This window comes from Arvicanthis niloticus, chromosome 1 (genome assembly GCF_011762505.2).
Source record: "Arvicanthis niloticus isolate mArvNil1 chromosome 1, mArvNil1.pat.X, whole genome shotgun sequence".
Lineage (NCBI taxonomy): Eukaryota > Metazoa > Chordata > Mammalia > Rodentia > Muridae > Arvicanthis > Arvicanthis niloticus.
Window position 1 is genome coordinate 130,590,544 of NC_047658.1, and position 26,290 is coordinate 130,616,833.

At 43.7% G+C, this 26,290-nt stretch overlaps 1 protein-coding gene and 1 long non-coding RNA gene across 17 annotated transcripts in view; one reads left to right on the forward strand and one right to left on the reverse strand.

The window, feature by feature from the left end:
- Nucleotides 1-26,290, forward strand: part of Trpm3 (transient receptor potential cation channel subfamily M member 3) — a 514,024-nt gene that overhangs the window by 473,416 nt on the left and 14,318 nt on the right. For all 15 annotated transcript variants that reach the window (XM_076918422.1, XM_076918425.1, XM_076918437.1 and 12 more), the window contains one exon: nt 26,097-26,247. In XM_076918422.1, coding sequence (XP_076774537.1) covers nt 26,097-26,247 — 151 coding nt within the window. The remainder of the gene's footprint in view (nt 1-26,096; nt 26,248-26,290) is intronic.
- On the reverse strand, nt 901-26,222 carry LOC143435522 (uncharacterized). 2 transcript variants are annotated; one of them, XR_013105893.1, is made up of 3 exons: nt 26,079-26,222; nt 16,163-16,276; nt 901-1,007 (listed from the first exon to the last, which is right to left on the reverse strand). It is a non-coding gene; the product is annotated as an uncharacterized LOC143435522 (long non-coding RNA). The 2 variants fall into 2 exon arrangements; XR_013105894.1 differs by lacking the exons at nt 901-1,007; nt 16,163-16,276 and adding exons at nt 22,374-22,541; nt 22,921-23,011 and having other exon boundaries at nt 26,079-26,212.

A 26,290-nucleotide genomic window follows, 5' to 3' on the forward strand; every position in this document is an offset into this window, starting at 1 on the left:
GCCATTAGAAGGCATAGCGCTAGTATATATGAAAGGTACGGGATGGGTGGAAAACAGTTTGCTCTGGTGTGATGGAAATAGTCAGAACAGAGCCAGATGTGACAGATGACACAACCAGATGTGACCTCAGCACGTTTGTCACGTTTTTGTTGTGTTTAGGTCTGCCTTGGGTCTCCCTCACAGCAATGCTGACAAAAGTGAGAGCATCCCTTGCTGAGTGAATCTGACAAGCTCATAAAGCAATATGGATTAAGCCAAAATCCATATTGATGTCAAAATGGGTTGCCTTTAAAGAAAAACAATAGGAAGTAACAGTGTTGGTAGTGCACGGATATGCCAGGTTAATAAAAGTGCTACCCAAGGGCAAAGATCTGAGAAAAGGACAAAACAACAGATACAAGAGCAAGCAATGCAGGGATGATACACAGGTGATAACCTTGAAAGGGCGAAGGGGGTACTTGTAGAGTTGACTCCTGTGAAGCCAAACTTTGCCAAGCTGCTGTTTCTTCCAGCAGAGAAGCCAGCTCCAGACAGATGTGAGAGCCGTGACTCATCCAAACTGTGGGGTGCTTCTACTCCGTGTGTTCTTAGTTGAAAACAAGTAAGCCAAAACAAGCTTCAAAGAGCATGTTTCTCTCTCGAAGACAAGTTAGAACCAATGCCTCGTGATGCTGCTCATCACACACACAAAATAAGTCCTGAGAGTTTCTGCCATGTGTCTGCTTTCCAGCCAGTCTGAGCATCATTCTGGCAGCTGATGATTACTCATCTGCTCATGGGTCCAGTAGTTCTGTGCTGGGTGCTGCTGATACATGAAGCTTGATGAAGCCATTCCCGCTGCTGCCTCCTCTTCCTCCTCTTCCTCCTCTTCCTCCTCTTCCTCCTCCTCTTTTCCTTCTTCCTTCTCCTTCCTCCTCTCCCTCCTCCTCTTCTTCCTCCTCCTCTTCTCCTTCCTCCTTCTCTTCCTCCTCTGACTCACAGCATAGTGAAAGTATCAGAAATTAAACCTAGAAACACAAAGATAAGAACATAAGCCTGGCTGGAGAGATGGCTCAGTGGTTAAAAGCATCAGCTGCTCTTCCACAAGACCTAGGTTCGATTCCCAGCATCCACATGGTGGTTCATAACAAGACTTACAGAACTCCTGTTCCAGGGAATCTGACACCCCATTATGTACTCTGTGGGCATCAGACACACATATGGTGCATAGATATTTACACCAGCAAAATATCCTTATATGTAAGATGAAAAAAAGGAGACATGAGCTTGAGCTCTGGTAAGAAAAGTGGAACGCATTGAAACCTCTAAAAAGGAAATGTGTTGGGTCTTGGGGAAAAGCTCTCTGAAAAAGTGGCTTCCTTCTAAGCCAAGCTATGCAGAATACACAGAAGTCTATCAGGAGAAGAACCTGGGGAGGTAAAATTATTTGTGCAAAGGTCCTGAGGCAGAGAAGACAGTCAGGCCTGCTAGGAACTTGATTTAAAAACAAAAACACACAAAAAACAACAACAAAAAAAAAAAAAAAAAAAAAAAAAAAAAAAAAAAAAAAAAAAAACCAAGGTGGGAGGTGAACCACTGCTGAGGAGGAAATGACACCAAATAAAACTAACGAGGCAGTCAAGACTAAGTTCCTTGGGCCTTTCAAGCCATATAAGCATTTGAATTCACTTCTTTGTTCAATATAAAACCTTCAATATAAAATGCTCCAATCTTTCCCCCAACTCTTCCATAAGTGTCCCCGATCTCCAGATCCAATGTTTAACTGTGAGTTTCTGCATCTGAGGTCAGCTGCTGGGTGGAGCCCCTCAGAGGACAGTTACCGCTAGGCTCCTGTCTATAAGCATAACAGAGTATCATTGATAGTGTCAGGGATTGGTGTTTGCCCATGGAATGGGTCTCAAGTTGGACCCATTATTGGTTGGCCACTCCTTCAGTCTCTGCTCCATCATTGTCCCTGTGTTTCTTTTAGACAGGACAAATTTTGCATCAAAAGTTTTGTAAGTGGGTTGGTGTCCTTATCCCTCCACTGGGTGTCCTGCTGGGGATAAGAAGACTGACAGTATCAACTAACCTGGACCCCTAGGAGCTCTCAGAGACCAAGCTACCAACCAAAGAGCATACGTGGGCTGGTCCAAGGACCCTGATGAGTATGGAGCAGAGGACTGCCTTGTCTGGCTTCAGTGGGAAAGGATGTGCCTAATCCTGCAGAGACTTGATGCTCCAGGGTGGAGGGATACCCGGGAGGGGGGGGGAGGGCATCCTCTCAGAGTCAAGGGGGAGAGAAGATGGGAAAAAGAAAGGGAAAGGGACTCTAGGGAGGGGATAGACACAGATGGTGTAGTGTTTGGGTTGTAAATAAATTGATTTTAAAAAGAAACAAAAAAGAAGCAGATGAACAAAAACCTAGAAATGGTTCTGGGTAAGAATGGAGTTGATGGAGACATTGGTGAGGATGACAGTGATGGCGATTTGAGTACCTGTGAATATTTGGGTACATCTGTGTATGTGCACGTATGTATGATGTGTGTGTGTGTGTGTGTGTGTGTGTGTGTGTGTGTGTGTGTATTTGTGTGTGTGGTGTGATATGAATTACATGATTTGACCTCTACTATAGTATTGATCCAAAAGTTGCCAGCAAACTTAATTTGTAGTTCAGCTTTGTCCTAACGAGCAGGCCATATGAACTAGTACCTAGTACTAGTACCTCCCTGTGAAATGAAGTGACTGTACTTGACTTTGCCCTTGGTGACCTTGACTTAAGCAACATCATGTCTATATTTGGGAGTTTTTGTCTTAGAAATTGTGGTGTGTTTTTTTTTCCTTGCCAGTCCTTAGAGGGATAAGATCTAACAGTCAAGCTTTGTTCTTTGACTAAAGATTTTTAATGTTCCAGAAAATGTCCATGTGGGTGAAAAACCTGGTTATAATTATCTGAACCTAACCCCTTCTTACATTTAAATATATTCATACAAAATTTTGCATGTTCTTAACAAGTAGTGTATTTTTCCAATCGTGAAACCACCATGAAAATCAAGGGAGATGCCATTTTGTTTGCTGTGGAATTTTCTAGAGGGTAGGTTGCCATCCTGGAAAATCTGCTTTCTCATGACAAAGCACTCACTGTATTTGGGCCTTATATCCATCTACATTTGTGCCTGTCCCATTCCTAGAAATCCTCTCTGTAATGGAAGCACAGCTGCCTCAGAGGAGATTCTACAATATCTAGGTGTGCACATTTATAAGTTCAGATGTTGGTTACATCATTCCTTGTGTTCATTTATATGAAAAGACAGTATGTTGATTTTTTTCCATGATTATGTATACAGGTAAAATATACCATGTACAAACTTTATTTTAGAAGCATAAAGGAGGTCCTAGAAACTAGTTATTATGAAAACAAAAAGATGTTAGGTCTGACAAGATTAAGAACAACTAGACACGTTTGTTCAGTGTCCAGAATGAGGCTATTTTAGGGATTTAGTCACTTGCTATCTTCAGGTGGGTTCTTGTTTACCTTAGCATGTGAGAATTCTGATGTGGAAATTATATTTTGTTAAATGATGCAATGTTACTAAACATAACATCATTGGTGAGGGACTGAGGGTGCATCTGGAGGGTACAGTACTTGCTGACCCTGTGCCCAAGAAATAAATGTCACTAGTATGAAGCTGGGCATGGTGGCACAAACCTATAATCCCAGCACTCGGGAGACAGATGCAAAACATCGGGAGTTCAAAGTTACTCTCAGCTACACAGTGAGTTTGTGGTTACAGGACATCCTAGCTCAAAAAAGCAGAAATACAGGAGAGATGGCTCAGTAGTTCAGAGTATTTGTTGCTCTTGAAGAGGTGATTTGTGACGAAAGTATCAATTGCGTAGTAATTATATCTAAGGGTAACAAAAATGATAAAAGTATAATAGTAATAAAATACCAATTTCTAGTGCTAAAAATATATAACGCAGTAACAGAGTGCTTGCCTAGCATCCAAGAGGCCCTAGGACCAATTCCCAGCTATAAACACATACTACATATGATTAAAGGAGATGTGTGTGTGTGTGTGTGTGTGTGTGTGTGTGCACGCGCGCGTGCATCCCCATGTCATGGTGCACATGTGGAATTCAAAGAAAACCTTTGTGGGCTGATTCTCTATGGATGCCAGGCCGGAGCTCAGCTCATCAGGTGTGGCAGCAAGTACCTTTACCCACTGAGCCATCTCACCAGCCATGATAGCATTCTCTACATACCAAGCAAGTCCTGCCTCCCACATTTATGAATGTTAATTTATTTAATCCCCATGAGAAGACTATGAGATACGATTATTGAACCTATTTTTAATGAGCTAAGAAGCAGAAGCACAGAGAATGTTACTGTATTTGTTGAACCCAAGGAACTGAGGAAATGGCCAATTTTGTTATTCAATAGTGACCTGTGTCAGAAAAATCCAATGGTTCATATTTACCTCATTAGTAATTTAACTAAGATACATAGCTATCTGAAGGACAGAGCTGGGTCAATGTCTGGGCTGAGAGTCTCCAAGCTCCAGAGCAGCGGCTCTCAATGTACAATATGTGACCCTCACAGCAGTCACATATCAGATATTCTGCATATTGGATATTTACATTACAATTCATAATGGTAGCAAAATTACAGTTATGAAGTAGCAACTGAATAATTTTATGGTTGGTAGTTACCACTGTAACTGAACTTTTGGTTACTTTGTGGGTTAGTTTTTCTTCCACCCTTTTCAACCCTTCCTCTTTCCTTTCAACCCCCTAACACTAGGTAGGGGAGAGAAAAGGATAGAGGGGGGAAGAGGTAATAACATCATCAGGCTACTTTCTGATGACTAGGGCCATCAAGTTCTTGGAGGCAAGTTTAATCTTTGGAGTCAGGATCTTTCCCCACAACGACTTGACAAATGGCACTAAACCACATTCCAACAACCAGCTGCCCAAACAGCCCCTTCTATCGGGCTCAGAAAAGTCCCTAACATCCCAAACCTCACACATTCACAGAAACTACCTGCAACTGGCAGAATCACACCCCTGCGAGAGCAGGAGGCAAATCATAGTCAGCTGCTGTGGACAGGCTGAAGCAGCCCCACATCCTACACCTGGGATTAACATGAAAACCCATTCTTATATTTCTGTATTTTTTAAAGAAACCAAAATTCTCACTACATGCCACCACTTAAGGAACTATATTAAAGGATTGCAGCACTGGGAAAGTTGAGAACCACTGCTCTAGAGCCTCTCATGAAAGGACCACTATTTACTGAGTATTTGCTACATGCTAGACACTGTACTTAAAGCTTTACACATAGCTCTGATTACAAACTACAGACAGTTGAAGAAACAGTCCCAGGGAGTTTATGTGTCTTGCTACAGGACAGCTTATGAATGGCAGTGCTGCAGGTCGGAGGCATGCCTGCCTCCTGTTCCCAGAGCCTAGATCTTGGATTCACTATCCTCTTTGTGTTTGGGGGTGTGGCTGCATTCAGACTGAGAATGGGTGGATGGTCTGAGTAGGAGAGGTTTTTCCCACTACCAACCACACTTTCAATCTGGTGGGGCTCACAGAAGGGAAACACATTTACTCACCAGCTCAAAGTGGCTGATAATATTTTAGTGGAGGGGGAAGCTTATCTCATAATGTCAGCAAAAGGGAGTAAGGAAATGCATGAGGGAGATGGAAGAAAATGGGATACGAAGGGACTGTGAACAATTGACTGACAGACTAAAAAAGCTACGTCTGTGCTCCCAATATGGAGATACTTGGAAGTGGGTATTACCTTTGAAATTTTTCGTCTTTCCCCTTCTTGAATGGCTTTCTAGTCAGCCAGTGGATCTTATGTGGTTGGCTATGCTTTCTGTAGGTGTCATGTCATAATGTCCCAGTATCCAATTGACTTGATTTATACCAAGATGCTCTCCACAAAAGGAATAAGTAGCTGAAGGTTGCTCTGCAGAGAATGTACATTTTAGAATATCCTTTAATAATGTGACCTAAAACTAATTTACTAATTCCATCAGGTAAATCTAAGTGGGCCAAAAGTCTGCATTATAGAGTTTTTTAAAGTATGGCTCCGTTATTTTGACATAGGCACAGCATCTGAAATTAGCCTCGCTGCAGACTGTGCAGCAAGTTCTATACAAATACAGAGTCCTAGAATCCAAAGTAGCTCCCAATTTAAGCTAAAAGTGGTTCAGACCACCAAATGCACACAAGAACAGAAAGATTCTGCAGTGTGTCTCTTTAAATCTCAAAATAGAACAGATTAATTTCCACGTCCCATGCCCATAGGTCAGTACTCTGAGTCAGTTTCTGGAGGCAGAAGACAGACCTAAACAAGGCTGTGTTTGTGTATATAATTTTATATGTGGCCTATACATGTATAAATTAATTAAATGAAAGAACACAACAACCAAGATCTTATGGATACTGCTCTGTGCATTTGCCCTTATTTACCTGCCATCAATGGGGCCATTCCCTACAGTGGATCCATCTCCTGGATTCTGAAGCCATCGGCATGACTGTGAGCATCTTGCTTTCCCAGACACTGAAACATAGACTTCACTGTTTGACGTTCCTACATGCTGCATCGCTGATTCTATTATAATCTGAAGCAGTTGGAGCAGCACATATCCATGACAACCATGGATGGAGCAGGTCCCTTCAATCACCTACTAACGTGAAATAATAGACTATTCTTCATGACAGACAGCAAAACAAGACGTGTGCTTTGTTCACTGCTTACATAAGCCTCATTGTAGCTGGCCCTTCCCCTCATCTTAATGGAGTCCCAACTGCAAGCCCATCCTGCTGAGTGTGGCTGTCGGTGAAGGTGTCTGCAAACAGCTATTCCACGGCAAAACGCCTACAGTTGCACCCATCTGCAGCACCCAGTGAATTAAAGAGCTCAGCTCAGTGTTCCCTTGGATCAGAGACAGATCCTGGGATAAACACCTAAAGAGGTCCGACTTAGAGCCTTCAAGACTACACAGCCTCATCTAACACAGTAAGCATTTCAAAGTCTACGCTTGTAGAACATCTCACTGATGTGACATAAGGACAGAACACTAGAAAAGTCAGGATGCAGACAGCACATCACTCCACCCTCCCTTAAAATGACCCTCAAGGTCTTACTATGACCAGGCACTGTAGCACATACCTTTAACCCCAACACTTGGAGGACAGAGACAGAGTCAGGTAGGTAGGTCTTTGTGAATTCAAGGGCAGCCTGGTCTACATAGTGAATTTAAGGTTAGCCATGGCTACATAGCAAAACTCCTACCTTAAAAAAAAATCCTCACTATTAGAGGTAGTGTAGTGGCCAAAATGTTAAAATAATAGAACCTGGCATGATGGCACTTGCCTATAATCCCAGGATTAGGAAGCTGAGGCAAGAGGATTTCAAGTTCATGACCAGCCTGAGATACAGACTGTGGTAGTGGTATTTGCTTGGTTGGTTGGTTTTAGTTTTGATTTTGGTTTTGTTTTGATTTTGGTTTTGTTTTGTTTTTTGTTTTAAAGATGATAGAAACTCGGGCCTTTTAGCTGTGTCTCATTAGACGAGTTACTTAGCTATTTTTGCCTCCGTTTATTTATCTCTAAAATGGGTGTGATAATAGAGCATTTTTAAATTAAGTGAATGGGTAAGAACGTCTAGAGTGATCCTTGATAGACTAAGTCCCAAGGTCATGATCTGACCTTGATACCTTTCTAGAACTGTGTCAGTCGTTGTGGTGTTCGAATGAGGGAACAAATGAGAAAGCACCTGACCCAGAACCTGCTGAGTCCTTCCACTGTAAACACAAATGCTTGTTAGACCTTCACAGGGGCTTTCTGTAAGTGAGTTTGAAACATGTTTTGTCAGACCCGTATCAACCCTATTCCTTGAAAAGTTATAGAAAATAGCTTGTCCATTGGCCTTGTACCTGTGCAAGTCAGCAAATCCCATCACAGGCCAGATAGTTTACATGTTCACTTCACCGGATGTTGGTTTTATGTCACCTTATATGGAACTCAATCTTGTTGATTCTTTGTGAGTTTCACATCATGCACCCCAGTCCTCTTATATCTGTCCTTTGCTCTTGCAACCACCCCCAAACACACACACACACACACACACACACACACACACACACACAAGCAAAAAAAAAAAAAAAAAAAAAAAAAAAAGAACAGAAAAACTCTCATTGTGGAAGCTGTCGCATGTCCGGCCATACCTCCCTCTGTCCACACATCTTCACTTGCAAAAGTCCAATGCAATGAACAATCACGACTGATTCGAGGTCTCTGGCTTCTGTGGACACCATCAATAGTGGATCCTCACTGAGACTCCAGGATAGCCTGTCGTTGCCCTGTGTCATGGAGATCCTGCAGCTTTGGATTTGTGGGACTGGCCCTTTTACACATCCCAACATTTCGCAGATGATACAGATTTTGGGGTGAGCCAACTCAGAGCCCCAAGTCTGAGCCTGAATAGTGGCTGAGTTAGTCAGCCTGCTGGCTCTCCCTTACCCATACCACCATTGAGCTCTCCCGCACTGTTCCAGCTACGCCACCCAGTGCCTCCATCAGTTGGAGGCAGTGTTAGCTTTCCTGTTCCTATGCCCTTGGAAATGGCTCATCCACGCCCACACTTCCAGAACCAGCTCCACTGTGCTGCCCAGTCAAGCCAAGGGGCCTCCTCCCCCAAGTGCTGCAGCCTTCAAGGGACTGGGTCAGCTATCCTGCTCTTATACCCTTGGGACTGGCTCACTGGTGCCTTTGCCATCAGGGTCAGCTCCACTATTTTGTCCAGGTGAGATGCAGGGCCCACTCTCCCAAGTGCTGCAGACGGTGAGGGTATAGGGCTTACTCACCTGCTGTCATGACCCCAGAGCCAGTTCTCCCGACTGCCACAGGCAGAAGGGAGCATAATGCCTGAAGCCATGCCACCTCATGGCAGATGAGTGTTGGAGCCAGCTCTCCCATGTTCTCGCCCTCGGGGCTGGCTGGCCTGAGCCTCCACCATCAGGATCAGCTCTGTTGTGCTGTCCAAGTGAGGTGCAAGAGCCATTCTCCCCGAGTGCTGCAGCTGGTGAGGGGCAGGGCTAGCTCTCCGGAGCTCAAGACCCCATAGGTAGCTTTCATGACTGCCGGAGGTGGGGAAGCGGGTAGGATCCATCTTACATGGAGTTCTAACTGCAGTCATGCATGCACATGGTTCCTCAACATCCTGTTGGTGAACTTATTTTAGCTCTTCTTTCTTTGTGTGTGTCTCTCTAGTCTCTGCTGCCTGTGCTTGCATTTCATGTGTTTATATGATCACTGGGAATACAGCACAGAACCTAAGCACTCACCACCCTCCTTATACTAAATGGTTGAACAAGTTTGCATCCCCCCAAGTCCAGTTCTTTGAGAATGCAGCAAAAAGCCTTTGTCTTGGTTAGAGGCAAGAGGTAGCAACATACACACACACACACACACACACACACACACAAAGCCAACTTGTTAACTTGTTTCCTCTTTTCTATGCCCAACCTAAAAAAAAAAAAAACCCAGCCAGTTTTTATACTGCTTGTGATTCAGTTTGGGGATCTTTCCCACAGATCTTTTCAGACTTACTTGGCCAAAGGAAACACTGTTCATCCCCTGTCACTCAGAGGAGAGCTGCAGCAGCGTCAGCTTCTGAAGACTGTGCGGGCCAAGGTTTTAAAGAACAAGTGCAGGTCGGCTCTCACAGGCCACCACTTTATAACGGCAAAGTGAAGCCACCTCGTTTTCCAGTGTTCTCACTGGCTGTAATCAACTGAGCTGAATATATTAATATGTAACTTCTGTAAACCATCTCTTCCACTTTTTATATTTTAAATCAAAGCACTCCTACCTCCGTGAGCAAGCCAAATAGGGATTTTAAGTCTCTCATATGTCATCTGAGTCAAGCCATCTAGAGAGTTTTCAGGCCTCCTGCTGGCTCCAGCTTCATGTTGGTCTCAAAGGTTAACGCACTTAAGAAGGGAAAGGGTTTGCCTATACCTAGGTTTATTGTTCTTAGGCACAGCAGGTGCACGGAACAGTGTGTGCTGAGCAGAACACACTGGATTATAACTACAGAGAGAAAAGCTAGGCTCAGACCCTGATGCCATCAACAAGCACCTTATCCTCTCTCGTGCTGGGAGGTTTTCATCTCTCTGTAAAAGTTACTTCTGCTCAAATCAGATTAGAGATCAAGAGTCCTTCAGTGGACTGCAGCTTGGCCTAAAGGTGGGAAGAGCTGTGTGGGTGGGGCTGAGAGACAGCTGTGCGCCCTGCTGATGTCTTCCGTTTGATATTTAGGTTTTGTTTTGAGACAGTGTCTGGGTATGTGACCCAGGTTGCCTTCAAACACAGTGTCTGGCCAAGACTGCCCTTGAACTTGAAACCCTTCTACAAAGCTCTAGAGTCACTGGCGTTTGTCACCGTGCCCAGCTGCCACCTGTCATTACCTCCCTTCTGTAGGAGCAATACTTGCAGACTATCGGGTACCAAAACGTGAGTGCCACCAGTGCTCCTCACTGAGTGCAGAGGTGCTCCCTATTTCACTAAAATCAGAATAAACTACCAGAAAAATAAAAATCCTGAAAAGACAGATGATTTATGTAGGGCTGCAGAACCATCAGGGAGCAGCGTGAGTGGTTAAGGAACCTTGGTTACTTGGATTAAACCCAGGATTACAATACAGAATGTTTTGTCACCGTGCCTGTCACCTCAGAACCTGTTTCTCTGAGGTCTCCCCAGAGGCCCCACGTGATGCTCCCTGCCCTCGCCCTTCCCTTTTCTCCAGCTGCTCTCCCAGCATGCTTTTGGCCACAGGGACCTTCCTCAGCTCACAGCACACAGCAGGCAGGCTTCCACCTCAGAGTCTTTGCTAAGCAACACCTGCTGCGTGGAGCAGCCTTTCCTCCCACTTCTCAGCCAACAACCCTGTCCAAGACCAGTCTGTTCCCCACATGCTCTCCCAGTGTGGTCTCTTGGCCACCTGTACCCATTCTGGAGTCTTCCTGCTCGGGTACCAGTTGCCTCCCTCCACAGGACTCAGTTTGCTCATTCATTATAGTCTTGCTTCTCTTTCATGCACTCCCCGTGACCTCTGCCCCTCAGCGCCACCACTGCCTCCCCAGTGCAGATGTTAGAACAACAGAGGCCCTTGGTGTTTTATTCACTGGTACCTGTCCAGCCTGCCTCATATAGGATGTCTATAAATACTGGTTAGATGAATGGCCAAGGAAGCTAGTCATGTATCAACATCATTATCAATAATGTTATTGCTGGTATCGTTACCTCAGGCTTAAAGATGGAAATACTGCAGCTCTGATCTATGAGTAAACCTGAAGATGCACAGCTGACAGTGGCAGATTGAGGTCTCCACCTGAACCTGCCCAAGATAGCACCTTGTATGTAGTAACTTCAAGAAATGATTTAATGAGATAAACCAGTGGCAGACCGCTAACAAGACAGAGAATTAGGATGTGGTGACTGTTGGGAACAGATAAGCTGAGATGAACAGTAAAGGGTCCTTCCTCCATTCCCCTTTATCTCACAACTACACTTAATGGACATTTGGGGCATATTATTTTAACAGATAAACCTATGAAGATTAAAATGCCTATTTTAATGGCATGCATCAATGTTAGTCCGTGTATAAAGTTTCCCTGTCACCTGCTCTATTATAACAATAGTGACATTGATATGCAGGCTACATTTGGATGTCTACTACCAACAGCACAGCAAGCACTGGGCACTGGCATATGAGCCTGCCAACAGCTGTTCAGGTTCAAAGTGGAACGTGGATTGCATCCGATCTGCATCCTGTACTGCATTCTGCTCAAGTATCATCAGTTGGAGAGTGAGCAGCTCTGGTCGTAAGAAGAAACAGAGTTGAGACAAGAGGGTTGAGCCAGGCATCATGTGTACAGAACGGGAGCAAGAGACATAGAGAAGGGAGCATGCCAGGGGGTGAGGACAAGGAGTAGGAGCCCCGAGGATGAAGGGCTTTCCTGCATTCTCACTCGCCAGGGAATGTGTAAGTAATGTCAGCGGGAACTCGCATTTGCCTATGTACATGAACTGAATGTTAGAGACCGTATTGATTGCTTCTATGAGTGTGATGGCCCTCAAGCACAGTCTGATGAGAGTCAGTGCGAGCCATGGATCATTTCTGTGGTGCTGTTACAGCCTTCTGTCCCCTAAGGTGCATCCAGGCAAAGATGTGCCATCTGGCTCACTGCACAGAACCCTCCGGGCACACGCAGCCCTGATGTTCTATTACTAGTTTCTTTATTATAGGACAGTCCCTCTTAAAGAGGGTTCTGGCTCAACCCCCTTCAGATATCTTGATGAGCACAGACTCACTGGACACGTATGGTTTTCTGAAAAAGCATACAATCCCAATTTAAAGAAAGCAACACGCAGGTTCCCCTATGTGCGGCAAGCAAGCTAAGCTCATGTGAACTTTCAGGGGAAGCTCCCTATGGCTAAGGCAATAAGAATGGGATCTGCACTCTTGCACCTATAATAGGAGAACCACCATCTCCTGCATGTAGAGCTCTGGAGTCAAGTGATAACTTGAGAAGTTCAAGACCAGCCTGGGCTACATAGGAAGTCCTTGTCTCAAATTAAAAAAAAAAAAAAAAAAAAAAAAAAAAATTACTGTGGAATATAAATGTAGGTTGCAGCACACACTTGTAACCCTGGTATTTGAGAAATGAAGGTAGGATGGTCAGAAATTCAAAAGGTTACACACAAATCCAGCAACACATAAACCAGAGGAGCAAACCATGGGTATTTACTTGTCCTCATAACTCTTTGGTGACTGTGACCAAAATGCTTGACAAAAATGCCTTAATGAAAGATGGGGTTATTTTGGCATGCAGATTCAGAGGGTTCACCCCCATGGTCATTGGCCCCACTTATTTGAGCAGACCATCATCACAGCTGCAGAAACATGTGGTGAAGATGCTGCTTCACCTCGTGAAGACTGGGAACCACAGGAGGGCCACCACAAGAAGCCGGAACAGGATAGAGCCCCAAAGCATGCATGCTCAGAGTACCTTTCCTACCTCCTACCTTGCACACACACACCGCTAATGTCAGCATATCAAGAACCATTAGGGATTCATAAACTCAGTAAGTCAGAACTTTCATGGTCTACGTGTACTCTCAAGAGATGACCCCAAATGTGGGCTTTACTAATTTTATAGGCATTCCTCAATCTAACCAAGTTTACAGTTAAGAATAACTGTTACTAAATAAAATATCAAAAAAATCGGGGGGACTGTTACACTTGGTCTCTGGATTTTTGTTGTTTTGGCTTGTAGAAGAAAATGCTTATTTGATCCTATTTTGTTTAGACACATATCAAAAGGGAGGGTGTGTGTGTGTGTGTGTGTGTGTGTGTGAGAGAGAGAGAGAGAGAGAGAGAGAGAGAGAGAGAGAGAGAGAGAATGATGTGAGCCCACAACAGAACTGTGAGTTAAGCAATACTTACGTATTTCAGCCTTCTCTGACGAACTACTAATCAGAAGCTGTTTCTCTCTGAGACATTAATGACGCAAAGAAAAATATTGGTTCCAAGAAAACAAAACCACTCAAACTAAATTAAAGAAAGATTGACAATGAGCCCAATAGTGGATACCACAGAGGCATTTGTGGACAGGAATGCAGCATGGTGTGGATTGATAATGAAATCGGAAGTGGTTTGGGAGAGTCAGTGCCAGAGCACTCAGCTTCTGCCGTCTGCTTTTCTCTCTACTCTCTAGCCTCTGTCCATGTCATATGCCTCATCCTCCCTAGCTCCCTTCCCTCCTCCTTTTCTCCTTTCAGATATCTTGCTTCATTCTTATGGGACCAATATGGCCTGGTTCTACCTGTCTTTTCAATTAAGTATCTGCCATTGTCTAGCTAAAAATCCCTGCACTGAAGATTAGCTTCTGAAGGACAAGTCTGATTAGCTCCTGGTCACTGGGCAGCTATAGGCTGTTCCAATCAGTTGTGACCTGAATTAGAGGTGGAAGTTTCTTAAGCCTGCCCCACCTGGGTACCAGTGACACAGTCTTTAACTCTTTAGGGCCTGCCTGGCATATAGTCACTCACTGTTCACAGAGTTCTAGCTTTGAGCTATTTGGAAATTGATTCACTATTCTAATGTAATAGCTTAGAAAGCGGGATTCCCAAACCTAGGTATGTTGTTGGCATACTGTGGGGGTGTTTTGGGGTTAGGGGGGAGAGAAGAGAGAAATCATTTTCTTTTCATCAGAGTAGGAAAAGTGGAGAAAGGACTTTGTCTTCTTAAAGGGTCCTCTTCCCACAATGAGTAGGGAAAAGTGTCTGTAGACTCAATTATGCCAGAGGGCAAACCATCATGCTTTAAGCCACAGCACTTAATGCGTTCACAAGCCTGCACACTGAATAAATGACTTTTCTTGCCATGGCGGCCTTGCAATCAACTATCAGCTGATCCAGAAGGGCTTCAGCTCAGACAACAGAATAGGAGCAGAGGCTCCATGTGCATGTGTCTCAGCCTCTGGCTGACTAGGATGCACATGTCTGTCATGGTTATAGCTGAGGTAGAAGAGTGGAAACAGACATACAAGGGCTTTCTCAACGTTCTACATGGGTTGCAGTAACAAACATCCCATTCATCAAAGTAACCAACGTGGCCAAATTCAGAATCAAAGACCAAGAAATAGATTCTACACATGCAATGAGAATTCCACGGCCATCAGCAAAGGAGCTTGGATACAGGGAAAGAGGGAAATTAGGGCTGTTGAGGCAATCCACCTGCTATGTCACGACCCTAATTCACGGGTTTGAATAGCAGCTTCCTATGTATCCTAGGAGACTGTCCTGATGGGAATTCCTACAATAAAACAATGAACTACTGAGGTTGGATTTTTTGAAGCTCTTTCCAAAACCAACAAATAAATAACAATTTATATATAAACCAGCAAATAAAAGACAACTTATATGTACAGCAGCAAGAACATAGCACTGAAATATAAAAAGAATGGAATTTTCAGGGGCTGGAGAGATGGCTCAGCAGTTAAGAGCACTGGCTGCTCTTCAGAGGTCCTGAGTTCAATTCCCAGCAGCCACATGGTGGCTCACAACCATCTGTGATGGGATCTGATGCCCTCTTCTTGTGTGTCTGCACAGAGTGGCAGTGTATTCACATATATTAAATCAATAATTTTAAAAAAAAGGATTGACTTCTCTTCCCTCCCCACCCCCACCCCAGAACATTTCTCAACATAACATACCTAGGTTTGGGACATTCTGCTTTTTAAGTCACTAGATTAGATTTCTGAACAGCTCAAAGCTAAAGCTATGCTAATAGCCAGTGACTATACACCAGGATGGCCCTAAAGAGCTAAAGATTATGTCACTTGTACCCAGGTGGGGCAGGCTTATGAACCTCATGACTTTTCTTGGAATCATGGAGCAATGCAATGTTAGGAACAGATGAGGTTTGGACATCATCTAATTTAGTGTTTCTCAACATTTAATCAGCCATATTCTGTTTTGTAACCTCTATTCTACTCCTTGTAATCTTTCAACTGAATCAAGTTTTAAAACTCAATTTACATAAAAAAAATACATCATGGTCATAAGTTGAAAATGACTATAATTTGGTGTAAATAGAAAACTATCACAAAAGAAACGAAAGGCAAACATTACATTGTTATGAAATTCTTGGCAGGTGCTTCAGCCTGTCTCAACTTTACTGGAAAGTGGGGTTTGTGAGGGAGGAGTTACGCAAACATTATCCTCAAACTGACAGTCTTCCTGCTGAAGTCAGGAACGACTGAACAAGCCTTGAAAAATGGTCTTACCATCTGACTCAGTGCTATATAATGCTCTCTTCCCATGCCCTAAAATCATCACAGACTCCCTCATCTGGGGCGCTACCCACCCAGGGAAAATCAACAGTCTAACTCTCTTTACTCTTAGATGCGGGACTTGAGGCATCCTACCAATTCCTAATGGCTGCCTTTGTGCCATGTCATGTTCTCATCATCATGTGTCAAGTCAGTACATCTCTAGCAACTGTGATAGAGACTAGGAAAAGAAGGAATAGACAGGAACTAGTTGGTGGTGCCTTTGTACAGAAGCTGGTCTGGACTGGTTTACAATTACCTTTGTAATTTCTGTCCTTGACTACATGGGACACTGTCATCCCCAGCAAGCAATAGAAAATTCTACACCCTTCCACAGAGACAGCTTCCATCTGGATCCACCACAGTTGAAGACCTTTAGATAAAAAAAATTCTTTTTTTTATTGGATATTTTATTTGCATTTCAGATGCCATCCCCTTTCCCCATTTCCCCTCCCTAGAAAACTCCTATCCCATGCCCCCTTTTTCTTTTTGCTTTTATACAATTTTTTTAAAATGTTAATCAAAGGCTTTATAAGTTTGGTATTGCTCAATCAGAAGTGTAACCCAATACCCAACCTAGATATATCAACTATCTTTGACTGGTGGAGTCACGTGAACATCTGCCTCCATGCCCCCTCCTCTTTCTCTCTCTTTCTCTCTCTCATCACCTAGCTTCTCCTCTTCTTCTTCTCCTCTCCTTACTCCTTCTCTTCCTCTCGGTACTCCTTCCCCCTTAGTTCCTCCTACATATCACCCTTCCTGTTAAAATAAAACTTTTCTCTCTAAATACAATTAGAGCATAATTATGCCTATTTGTATCAATGAGGTACAAGATAGTCCTAATACCCAGTCCATCATTTTGTTGACTAACCAGAACCTCTGTCATCTCTCCTAACCAACACACTTAGTTCTGAACCTGGCTTTTTTCTTGGCTTTAGAATGAATGTCAGCTGGATAAGGAAAATCTAGAAAGAGTTAGGCATACACAGAGGGGCCTCTCTAATTGTTTTGTCCTGAAGGCTGTCACATTATGAGAAAGAACAAAGGAGATTTCTCTGAGAGTTAGCCCTCAGACCGGTGCCAGGTGCCAAGAATATCTATGGTATTCTTGATCTTAGGGGAAAACTGGTAGAGTAATCCTCATTGTCTTGTCTTTTCAAAGTGAATTTTTAAAAATAAATTTTATTCCACTTTTTATTATTCATTGAGGGGAGCATGCATGTGCCGTGATGCGTGTGTGGAGATCAGAGGACAACTTCCAAAAGTTAGTTCCCTTCTTCCATCATCTCAAATCCAGTGATAGAACTTAAATCATCAGGCTTGGCTACAGGCTACTTTACCCACTAAGTCATATTGCTAGCCCTCAAGACAGATTTTTAGTTGAAAATCATTTCTTCAAAACATGAATAGAATTTTAAAAGTTAAAAGTGAAATATTAAACTAAGCTCTTTTATCCCATTGCCTGTCGTTTGGGATAAATTTTGTAGGCTTTTTTTTTTTTTTTTTTTTTCAGACATTGAGAGGAAAGGCTGGGCCTCAAGAAATAACCTTCTTTATCTCATTTTTAAGAATAATGTCAATCATTTCCAACATCAGTCTGTCTTTAATTGTAAATGTTTCTGGTTTTGAGGGGACAATGTGGTATGCATATCAAATAAATAAACATTTCCTTTCCCTGCGTATTCTAGGAGACGAAAATGAAAGACAAGTATCTTAACTTTGGGGATATCAGGTCTATTATATGAACTTGCTTTCTTTGTACTCTGTCCTTTAAAGAGTCCTGTTTACCTGTTACTTTGAGCAGTTCAGGCCAGTTATTTGTATCATTAAAAACAAGAAAATAATTCAGGTGTCTATCAGATTTCCCCATTTGTCTCTAATTGAGATGCTCCTCTCATCTTTGTGTTGTTCCCTCTTTGGGGGCACTAAACCAAGAGACTCTGATCCACCTGACTTGTATGGATGCCTTCACTGTTCTTCCCAAATTCTTCTGAAACACTGACAAAGGTCGTAAAAATGTCAGACTCTCTGTCATGTCAAGATGTTATCAAGATCACACTCAAGCTCAAGATCTGGCATTTAAGCCTGCAGCCACTGGTCACTAGGATGAACACATTGGCAAGGCCACATGAGAAAGTGGAGTGTACATAGGTCAGAGATCAAAGGTACTCATTTCTCCTACATTCATAATTTCATCTCTGGTACCAATTGCCATGACATGCAGCAAGAACTCAGCGTGTTTTGAAAAAAGAGAATGAAAGGGGCTCTACCTCTTGATCACTGTGCAACCTTGAGAAAGGCATTCCACCAATCAACTATAAAGCAAGCATGTTTGTTTTTCTTTCTAGCTTTTGAGATAGGGTCCCATTACTAGCCAAGTCTGGCCATGAACTCCCAATCCTCCTGCTCCACCACCTGAGTGCTGACATGACAGGTGTGTTTCTTACAAAGCTGGTAGGAAAACCCAAGTTTTCCAAGTGCCCAGAGGAGGCTGACACAGAGTGTCCCTTCCACAGATGCTTATTTCATGTCTGCTGTCTGGACTTCTGAGGGTCTCAGAGAAAGAAGTGAGGTTAATATTTTCTGAAGAATTGTCTACTTTTAAATATGCCCTTTTGAATTGGCGGGGCAAGTTCAAGTCCTCAGGGCCTGTGATGTATGGGAAGAAGTCCATGTCACACTCAGAACTGTTTAGAATAGGAAGGTTGTCTGATACTGCACATTGGGTTCCTGCATCTGGGATAAAGGTCAAGTGTCTGCTAAACCTTGAGGACTTGAGGGAGACCCTTAAGAGAGACCCATCCTTTGCATCCCTATTTGATAAAGAGCTAAGGATGATATTCAGGGCAATAAAACAACAGCTGATTGATAGACCTCCATAAATGACATGCTGGATTTCAACACACTAACACAATTAGAAAGTGAACAATCAATGCAATTTATATTAAATCCTGTAGAAGAAACCAAAAAAAGGTAATTTTATCAATTAAAAGAGCCTTAACACTTGTTTGAAACCCAGATCCTGTCCCAACTTTATCTCTTGCTAACATAACATCATAGAGAACTGAAGCTAACTTCCAAATATGTCTCTGAAAATGTCCAGAACCAGCCCTCCAAATGAAGACTGTTATTTCCAATATTGGATTGATTTCTAGACCAGTCCATGATTGAGTCTGAATGACTGGTCACATTTAAGAAAAATACAAGAATTACTATGACACCTCTTTTTGCTTCTCTTTTCCATGAGGTCTAAAAACTTGAAGCAAGGCAGCTTGTCCAATCTGGGGTATAGGTAAGCAATGGTGGGTCAGGAACTTATGTCCAATACAGCTTCCCAGACACCATTGTCAGGGCACTCAGCAAGCTCACAGGTCAACATCATTCTTTGTCTCAGCATCAGCATGTCTCGCCCATTGCTCTGGCAGCTACCATGCTCCTTCAGCATCCTACAGAAAAAAACACAAACATGTCCTCTTCCCCATATTAAAAACCTGATCGGGATCATGCCATATGCCAGTAAGTGGATCCTTCCCTTTCACCTATACATAAGTATGCCTAGTTGTAGGGTGCTATTGACAGTCAGCAGAAAGTTCCTTGGCATCCAAATTTAAAATAAAATAAAATAAAATAAAAAGAACATGATTTAAATCCTAGACAGAGTTATTAAATTAACAGGCTGGCAAGCCAAGGATGGGTAAGATTCTGCACAGAGCCTTACAAAGGTAAGACAGAAGTACATTGCTTTTGATGCATATTCCACGATGGGTAAGGAAGGCATTCTTGGCAGAACAATAACCTAAGACAGGCTCAGTCTTATTTATGAAATATAAAAGGGGGAGAGGCAGAGAGCATTTGGGGCTTCTTGGCAAGAATCCAACATGGGCCAAGGACAATGAAATGGGCTGTTTGGCAGGAATATGACATTGGCCAAGGACAAGGAAGTGGGCTTCTGGCAAGATTCTGACATTGAGGCTAGAACAAAAAAGTAATTTCAGGCAGGAATCTAAATCTTAGGCTAGAACAAGAAAGTAGGCTTCAGACATGAAAATGACTTTGGGCTAGGACAGGGAAGTAGACTCAGATATTTTGGTCATCCTGATAAGCCCTTAGAAACAGTGATCACGGGAGTGTTCACAGAACTTTGTTTATTGCCTTGCTTGTTCTTTGACTATTTGTGTTTATTGTCTTGCTTGTTCCTTGATTATTTGCACCTATTATATTCCTCAACCTAGAACTGACCTTAATACTTGCATGTAATTAAAATAGTATAGAAGCAAAAAGGAGGAGGGGATGGGATAGGGGGTTTCTATGGAGGGGAAATGGGGAAAGGAGATGACATCTAAAATGTAAATAAATAAAATATCCAATTTTTAAAAAAGAGCTAAGGATGGTTCCATGCCTTGTAATAATCACAGTGCATTGGCCATACTGTCTAGAGTTTCATCTAAAGAAGGATTCCAAAGTAACATCTTAGCTGAAAGGGAAAGAATACAAAAATTAATTAGCATTATATACATACATACATACATACATATGAGTACTGGATGGGTGGGGGGCCTGGTTTGCTATGGAAAGTTATACAACAGCATACAGCAGCATACAGATTAAGATCTTCTGTTGTTCTGGACAAAGACTTCAGGAGGAAAATCCTGTTTTTTCTGTCGGTTTTTTGCTACCGTAACAGATTTCTATACTAGCAGGTTATGGTAGCACTTGGTGAGAACTAGAAGTAAACACCCAGACTGTGACCTGGTAGTAAGCATCAATGTAGCACTTAGGGAGATATTTGGCACTGCATCCTGGTGTCTTGTATCACCATGCAGAGAGTAACACCATCTCTCTGTTTAGCACCTGCATGTGCCAGATGGTGCTTAGGAGACTGTGTTCTTCAGTTTGGTGAACAAGAAAGACCAAAAATTCTGCTCTCAGAGTTTATATTCTAGGAAGGATGCTGCTGGCTCTTTGTTTCAGATTAGGTCCTTCCTATTTCAGTTCTAGGAATTGAACCTGAGATCCTATTCATGCTACACAAGTACTTTTAAGTAAGTACTGGAAAGGTTGGAGGGACAGTTCCAGCCACTGGAATGTTCTTTTACAATGTATGGCCATAGCTTTTTTTTCATTGCCCACATAATCTGGCCAGATTGTGACTAGCCCATCAGTGTGTTCCAAAGCCCAATTGTCCATTTCTACCTATGAATGCATCATTAGCAGAACTGGCATTTGCAGTACCTTCTATGTGATGTGTCAGTGTGACCCACATACACAAGAGCACAAGGCTCCCTTCAAATTTGGCTGTAACTGTTCAGATGTAGCAGCTATAGCCAAATTTCCCTTCTGTGCCCACATCTGCCCAGTGCTGCCAGTTCTAGAACTCATTTTCTTTGCTTTAAGGATTTCTGGCTATCTACACATATCTTACCAGTTCTTCAGACTTGTTTCTATCCCCTTGATTTTTGTAAGTAGTCCGTATTGCCCATTTCTGAGGCCACAGTTAGACAAAAGTTCAGCATTATCAGAGTAGACCCTTCAAGTTGTTCCCTACTTTGGGGAAGAAGAAAAATAACTGAATCTTTGCTTTGGCTCCTAAAACTTAAGACACCAACTCAGAGGGTCAAGCATGCTGGTGGGCACCTTTAATCCCAACAGAGGAGAGAGGCAGAGGCAAGTGGATCTCTGTGAGTTGGAGGGCAGCCTGGTCTATAAAGTGAGTCCAGGACAGCCAGGTCTTGTTTTATAGAGAAACCCCTGTCTTGAAAAAAAATGACTTGGCCTGAGCTTGGGGTTAGATGCTATGTGCCTGGATATTACTTCAAATTTCCTATGTATTCCAAGGTTCTAAATATGAACATCTTGTTTTATTGACTATGGATGTGGATGGGGGAGTTGAGGGTGATTGTATCACCTGGTAACCCCTCTACCTCTGTAGGTAAAAAACTGCTGGGGAACCACAGGGTTCCTCATGCCAGTCTGTGTGTAGTTGGCTGGGAACACTCTGGGTTCCTCCAGCTGGAAGTTAGGCCCGGCAGCTCATTAAAGCCTCTCCACAGCTCCTTACAACACGGCCCCAACACACAAGGAAGTCTTTGGGTTTCCAAAACGGGTTTACTGATATGGCGGATGGTGGATGGACCTGGATGTGCGCCCCCATAAAACCCAGGGTGGATCTGAGTTAAATAGAGAGGGGAAGAGGGGGAGGGGCTGGGGAGGAATGCTTAATTGGCTCCACCCTCTGGCCTTCAGGTACCTTATTATTAGTATGTAAATATCTCTAGGGCCATCACACCCACCTGAGTACGTGACTGAAGGGTGTAGGTTGAATGGAGATCAGACCTCATGTTCACGGCCCAACATACCTCTACCCCTACCAAGGTTTAACACACGAGTCTCCTTCCATCTCAGCCTCCCTGGTATTAGAATTATAGGTATTCACCACCATACCTACCTACAATCAAGAGTCTTTGCTGCAAGTGATAATGACCCAATTAAAGCTGACTTTGGAAAAACAGGCTTGTATGGTTCATATAATTGGAGAAGGCTGGTTTCCTGCATGTCTCAGTTGGTCATAAATTTTGGTTTTCCATGATGTCCCACTCATCCAGGCCCTTTCTACTTGACAATCTTACATTTTGTTGTAACTAGGGGATGAGGGAAGCAGAGTGAGTTCACAGGAACAAACAGAATGCTCTTATTCAAGGAAAGGACAATAGTTATGAAGGAGCTAGACTCTGCAAACATCTTCTACAGGGACTCTATTGACTGTCATTGACAAAGACAGAGATGACAGCATGCCACTTGATATAACTCAGGCAGTGACTAATTCATGTTTGCAAAAGTATTGGGAGAGAAAAGGACCCAAATGCAAAGCAAGGAAAGTGAGGAAATGGGGAGATGCAGTGGTAGCAGCCAGCCCCCACATCCCTAAACCTCCATCCATGTCATACAGTGTCTTGGTGCACATCCCTGGGGACATCCATATCAACTTGCTGGTATCATAGGACTATTGCAATAACTTACCCTCCTTCGTAATAACTGCTGCTTGTCAGGTGTGGAAGGCACCCTGTTCATCTCCATTAGTGGTAGACATCTGTGTGTTTGAGTTGTCATACTTTCCAGTGCCAATAAATACCCAGAACAAGAGTGTCATTAGAAGTCTTCATGGCACAATCCTTTGCACTAACTGCTGCCCATAATGCTCACAGCTTCTTCACTGATGTTGCCAAATAAAGACTGCTGCTTAATAATTCACTTTTATTATCATTATCACTGTCACAAGGAACATCTAGCTCATTTATGCCGCACTTGCTGTAGAATCTAGATCAGGTGTTCTCAACCTGTGGATCATGACCCCTTTGGGCCTGCCTATCAGAGATGTACCTTACAATTCATAAGAGTAGCATGATTACAGGTATGCAGTAGCAATGAAATAATGTTCTGGTTGGGGGTCACCACAACATGAGGAACTGTATTACAGGGTCATAGCATGAAGATAGTTGAGAACCACTGATCTGGATGATGTTCCTCAGACTGGCCTGACACTATACCGCCTGACTGAGCTAAGCTAACAGCAATAGCACAGATGCTCAAAAAAGCATCTTCTGTTTACTTGGTCAACAAATGCCGACTGTTTTCAAGTGCATTCGAACATGCTATGTGTATGTGCTGAGCTAAGAGAAGGGTAACCTTGAAGAATGATGCTCTCGTGGGAATCTTGTGTATGGTACAGACAAGTAACTGGACAGTGGCAGCAGTGTGAGAATCCCAAGTCAAACAGTAAGAATGTCAAGAGCCTAAGGATATGACCAGCCCATCCTGGCTAGGGGGTGGGGGGAGGGGAAGCAGGTTGCTAGACATGCATGGAAGAGAAGAGATGCACCTTAGGTCAAGCTTGAGAGTGGGACTAAGTTGTCCACAAGTCTAATGGAATCAACGAAAACAATATGTTTTAGAATCAGGAAGCAAAAGGGAGACTGGGCTTCTAAGAACTACAAGAAACTTGGTCCAGGTTGTATCCATAGGGAAAAGTAAGAAGAGGCGGCCCTGGAGAGCCACCTGTGGCGTCTGGACATCACCTGTCAATGTATTTCCTTCCAAAACCATCTTACAAGGCTGTCTTGGGTGGTCAGTACTAGCCAGTTATGTCAGGAGCAGGATACACCCCATTCCCACATCCAATTATCTGCCATATAGAGACAAAAGGAATGCCTTGGACATCTTATCCTGGCCATAAAATCAGGGACTTGCTGGCCCACTGCTAATAAAACCCTTGCTGACTGCAAAGGTGTGTTTTATAATTTAATAAAAAAAAAAAAAAAAAGCATGTTGCCTTTGCAACCTAATTAAAAGCTCAGTTACTCGAGCACTGGAGCAACTGACAAAGAAGGTTAAGACAAAATGTCATATCTACAATGCCATGGGGCTTCTGGTTCAATTGTCTGGGTGAGAACTGGATGTTAGTAGTATTTCAGGCTGCTAGGTGAGCCCTGGGTATTCGGGGCTGAGAACTTCTGCAGGGTACAGTGCCAGACAAAATGAGTTCTAGAGAAAAGCAGGTCCCCCTTGCTGTCCTGCTCAGACCTTGTAGATCCTGAGCCCCCGTGCAAACCCTCCTGACAGATCCTCAGCAGTACCCTATGGGAAGTGCTGAGTCCTCCTGAGGCACTCTAACTAAGAGTGCTAAAAGACAGACATAAAATTACCCTGTTCAAAGGCCAATGTAAAGCAGCTGGAAAGGAAGGGCTATCTCACCTACCCCTAGTCCATACCTGCAAGCAACATCTAGCTCTGTAGTGGTTTGAATGACACTGGTCGCCATAGCCTCATATAGTTGAATGTTTGGCTCCCAGTTGGTGGAACTATTTAGAAAGGATTAGGAAGTGTGGCCTTCTGAAGGAAGTGTGTCACTGGGGTGTTGGGGGGGTGAGGGGGGCAGACTTTGAGGTTTCAAAAGTCCACACCAGGCCCAGTATCACTCCTCTCCCTGCTGCCTGTGAATCAGATATAAGCTCTCAGCTGCTGCTCCAGCACCATGCCTGCCTGCCTGCCTGCCTGCCTGCCTGCCTGCCTGCCTGCCTGCCTGCCTGCCTGCCTGCCTGTTGCTATGCTCCCTACCAAGATGGTCATGAACTAACCCTCTGAAACTGTAAGCAAGCCCCTGATTACATTTTTTTTTATGTTGCCTTGATCACTGTGTCTCTTCATAGCAATAGAACAGTAACAAAGAAGAGAACTGTGAGCCACACTATGCAGGGCTCTAAAGCTTTATCCAGGACTCCTCCCACCCCCTTTCATTACCCAGAAACGCCAAGCTGGCCTCATTAGCATATTACTTCTGCTCACCCAATCCCACACAGCACCTTCCTTCTCACTCCCACCTCCACATCTCCCTGAACACCCCTGCCTTTGCCGTTTAGTCACTGGAGTTAGGTTTCATGTCGTGCTCCTGTAATGCACATATTTGGAATGAAAATGTGGTTGGCTTGTTTTTTTTATAGACAAGTAGCTGTGGGCTCTGTGGTCCTTCCCTGTTACTCCATTCGCCATTATCCTCCTCATCCATCAGGAACACCGAGTGACAAGCTCTCTGGGTGCTTCTCAGGGTGCTACCCAGCACGGTTCCTTCTGTACTGAGACAGCAAATCGCTGGCCAAGGCTGTGGATTGTTTCTCACAGCAATTAACAGTTGCCCTGGTGTTAATTTCCAATCAATAGCCTGCCATGCTTGGCTCCAAGCTGTCGGCTGGAGACCTCTACAGCACATTTTGAAAGTAACGTGCCAGGAGGTAGGACTTTGGCTGTGGCTCCTCCAAAAGCCCTCACCAAAGATTTTAGGAACACCAAATGCCCCCTCACCACTACCAGGGGTCCAGAGACTGAGGGCTCAGGCAGGTGGCTCTAGACATCTCTTTGAGTCTGGTGACAGATTGGGGACACAGGTGGAACTGCCTCTCCTCAAGAGTGGTGGCCCTTTGAATATTCATGAAGATCTCATTTTCCTATTTTGGCTTTTTTGAATCGTTTTGCTGTTTGAGGTGGCTGTATTTTTTTTCTTCCATTTAAACCCCTTCATGTCTCTTGCTCTCTCTCTCTCTCTCTCTCTCTCTCTCTCTCTCTCTCTCTGTCTCTCTCTGCTCTTTTTAATATAAATCAAATAGCCATGGTTTCTCATTTCTTACCTGTGTCACTTCCTCTAGCTCCCTGTGGACAGAACGAGACCCGAGAAGATGGCAAGACAATCCAGTTGCCCCCATGCAAGACAGGAGCATGGATTGTGCCAGCCATCATGGCCTGCTACCTCTTGGTGGCGAACATCCTTCTGGTCAACCTCCTTATTGCTGTCTTCAAGTGAGTGGTCACTCCTTCAGGTATATGGGTGGATGGATGGGCA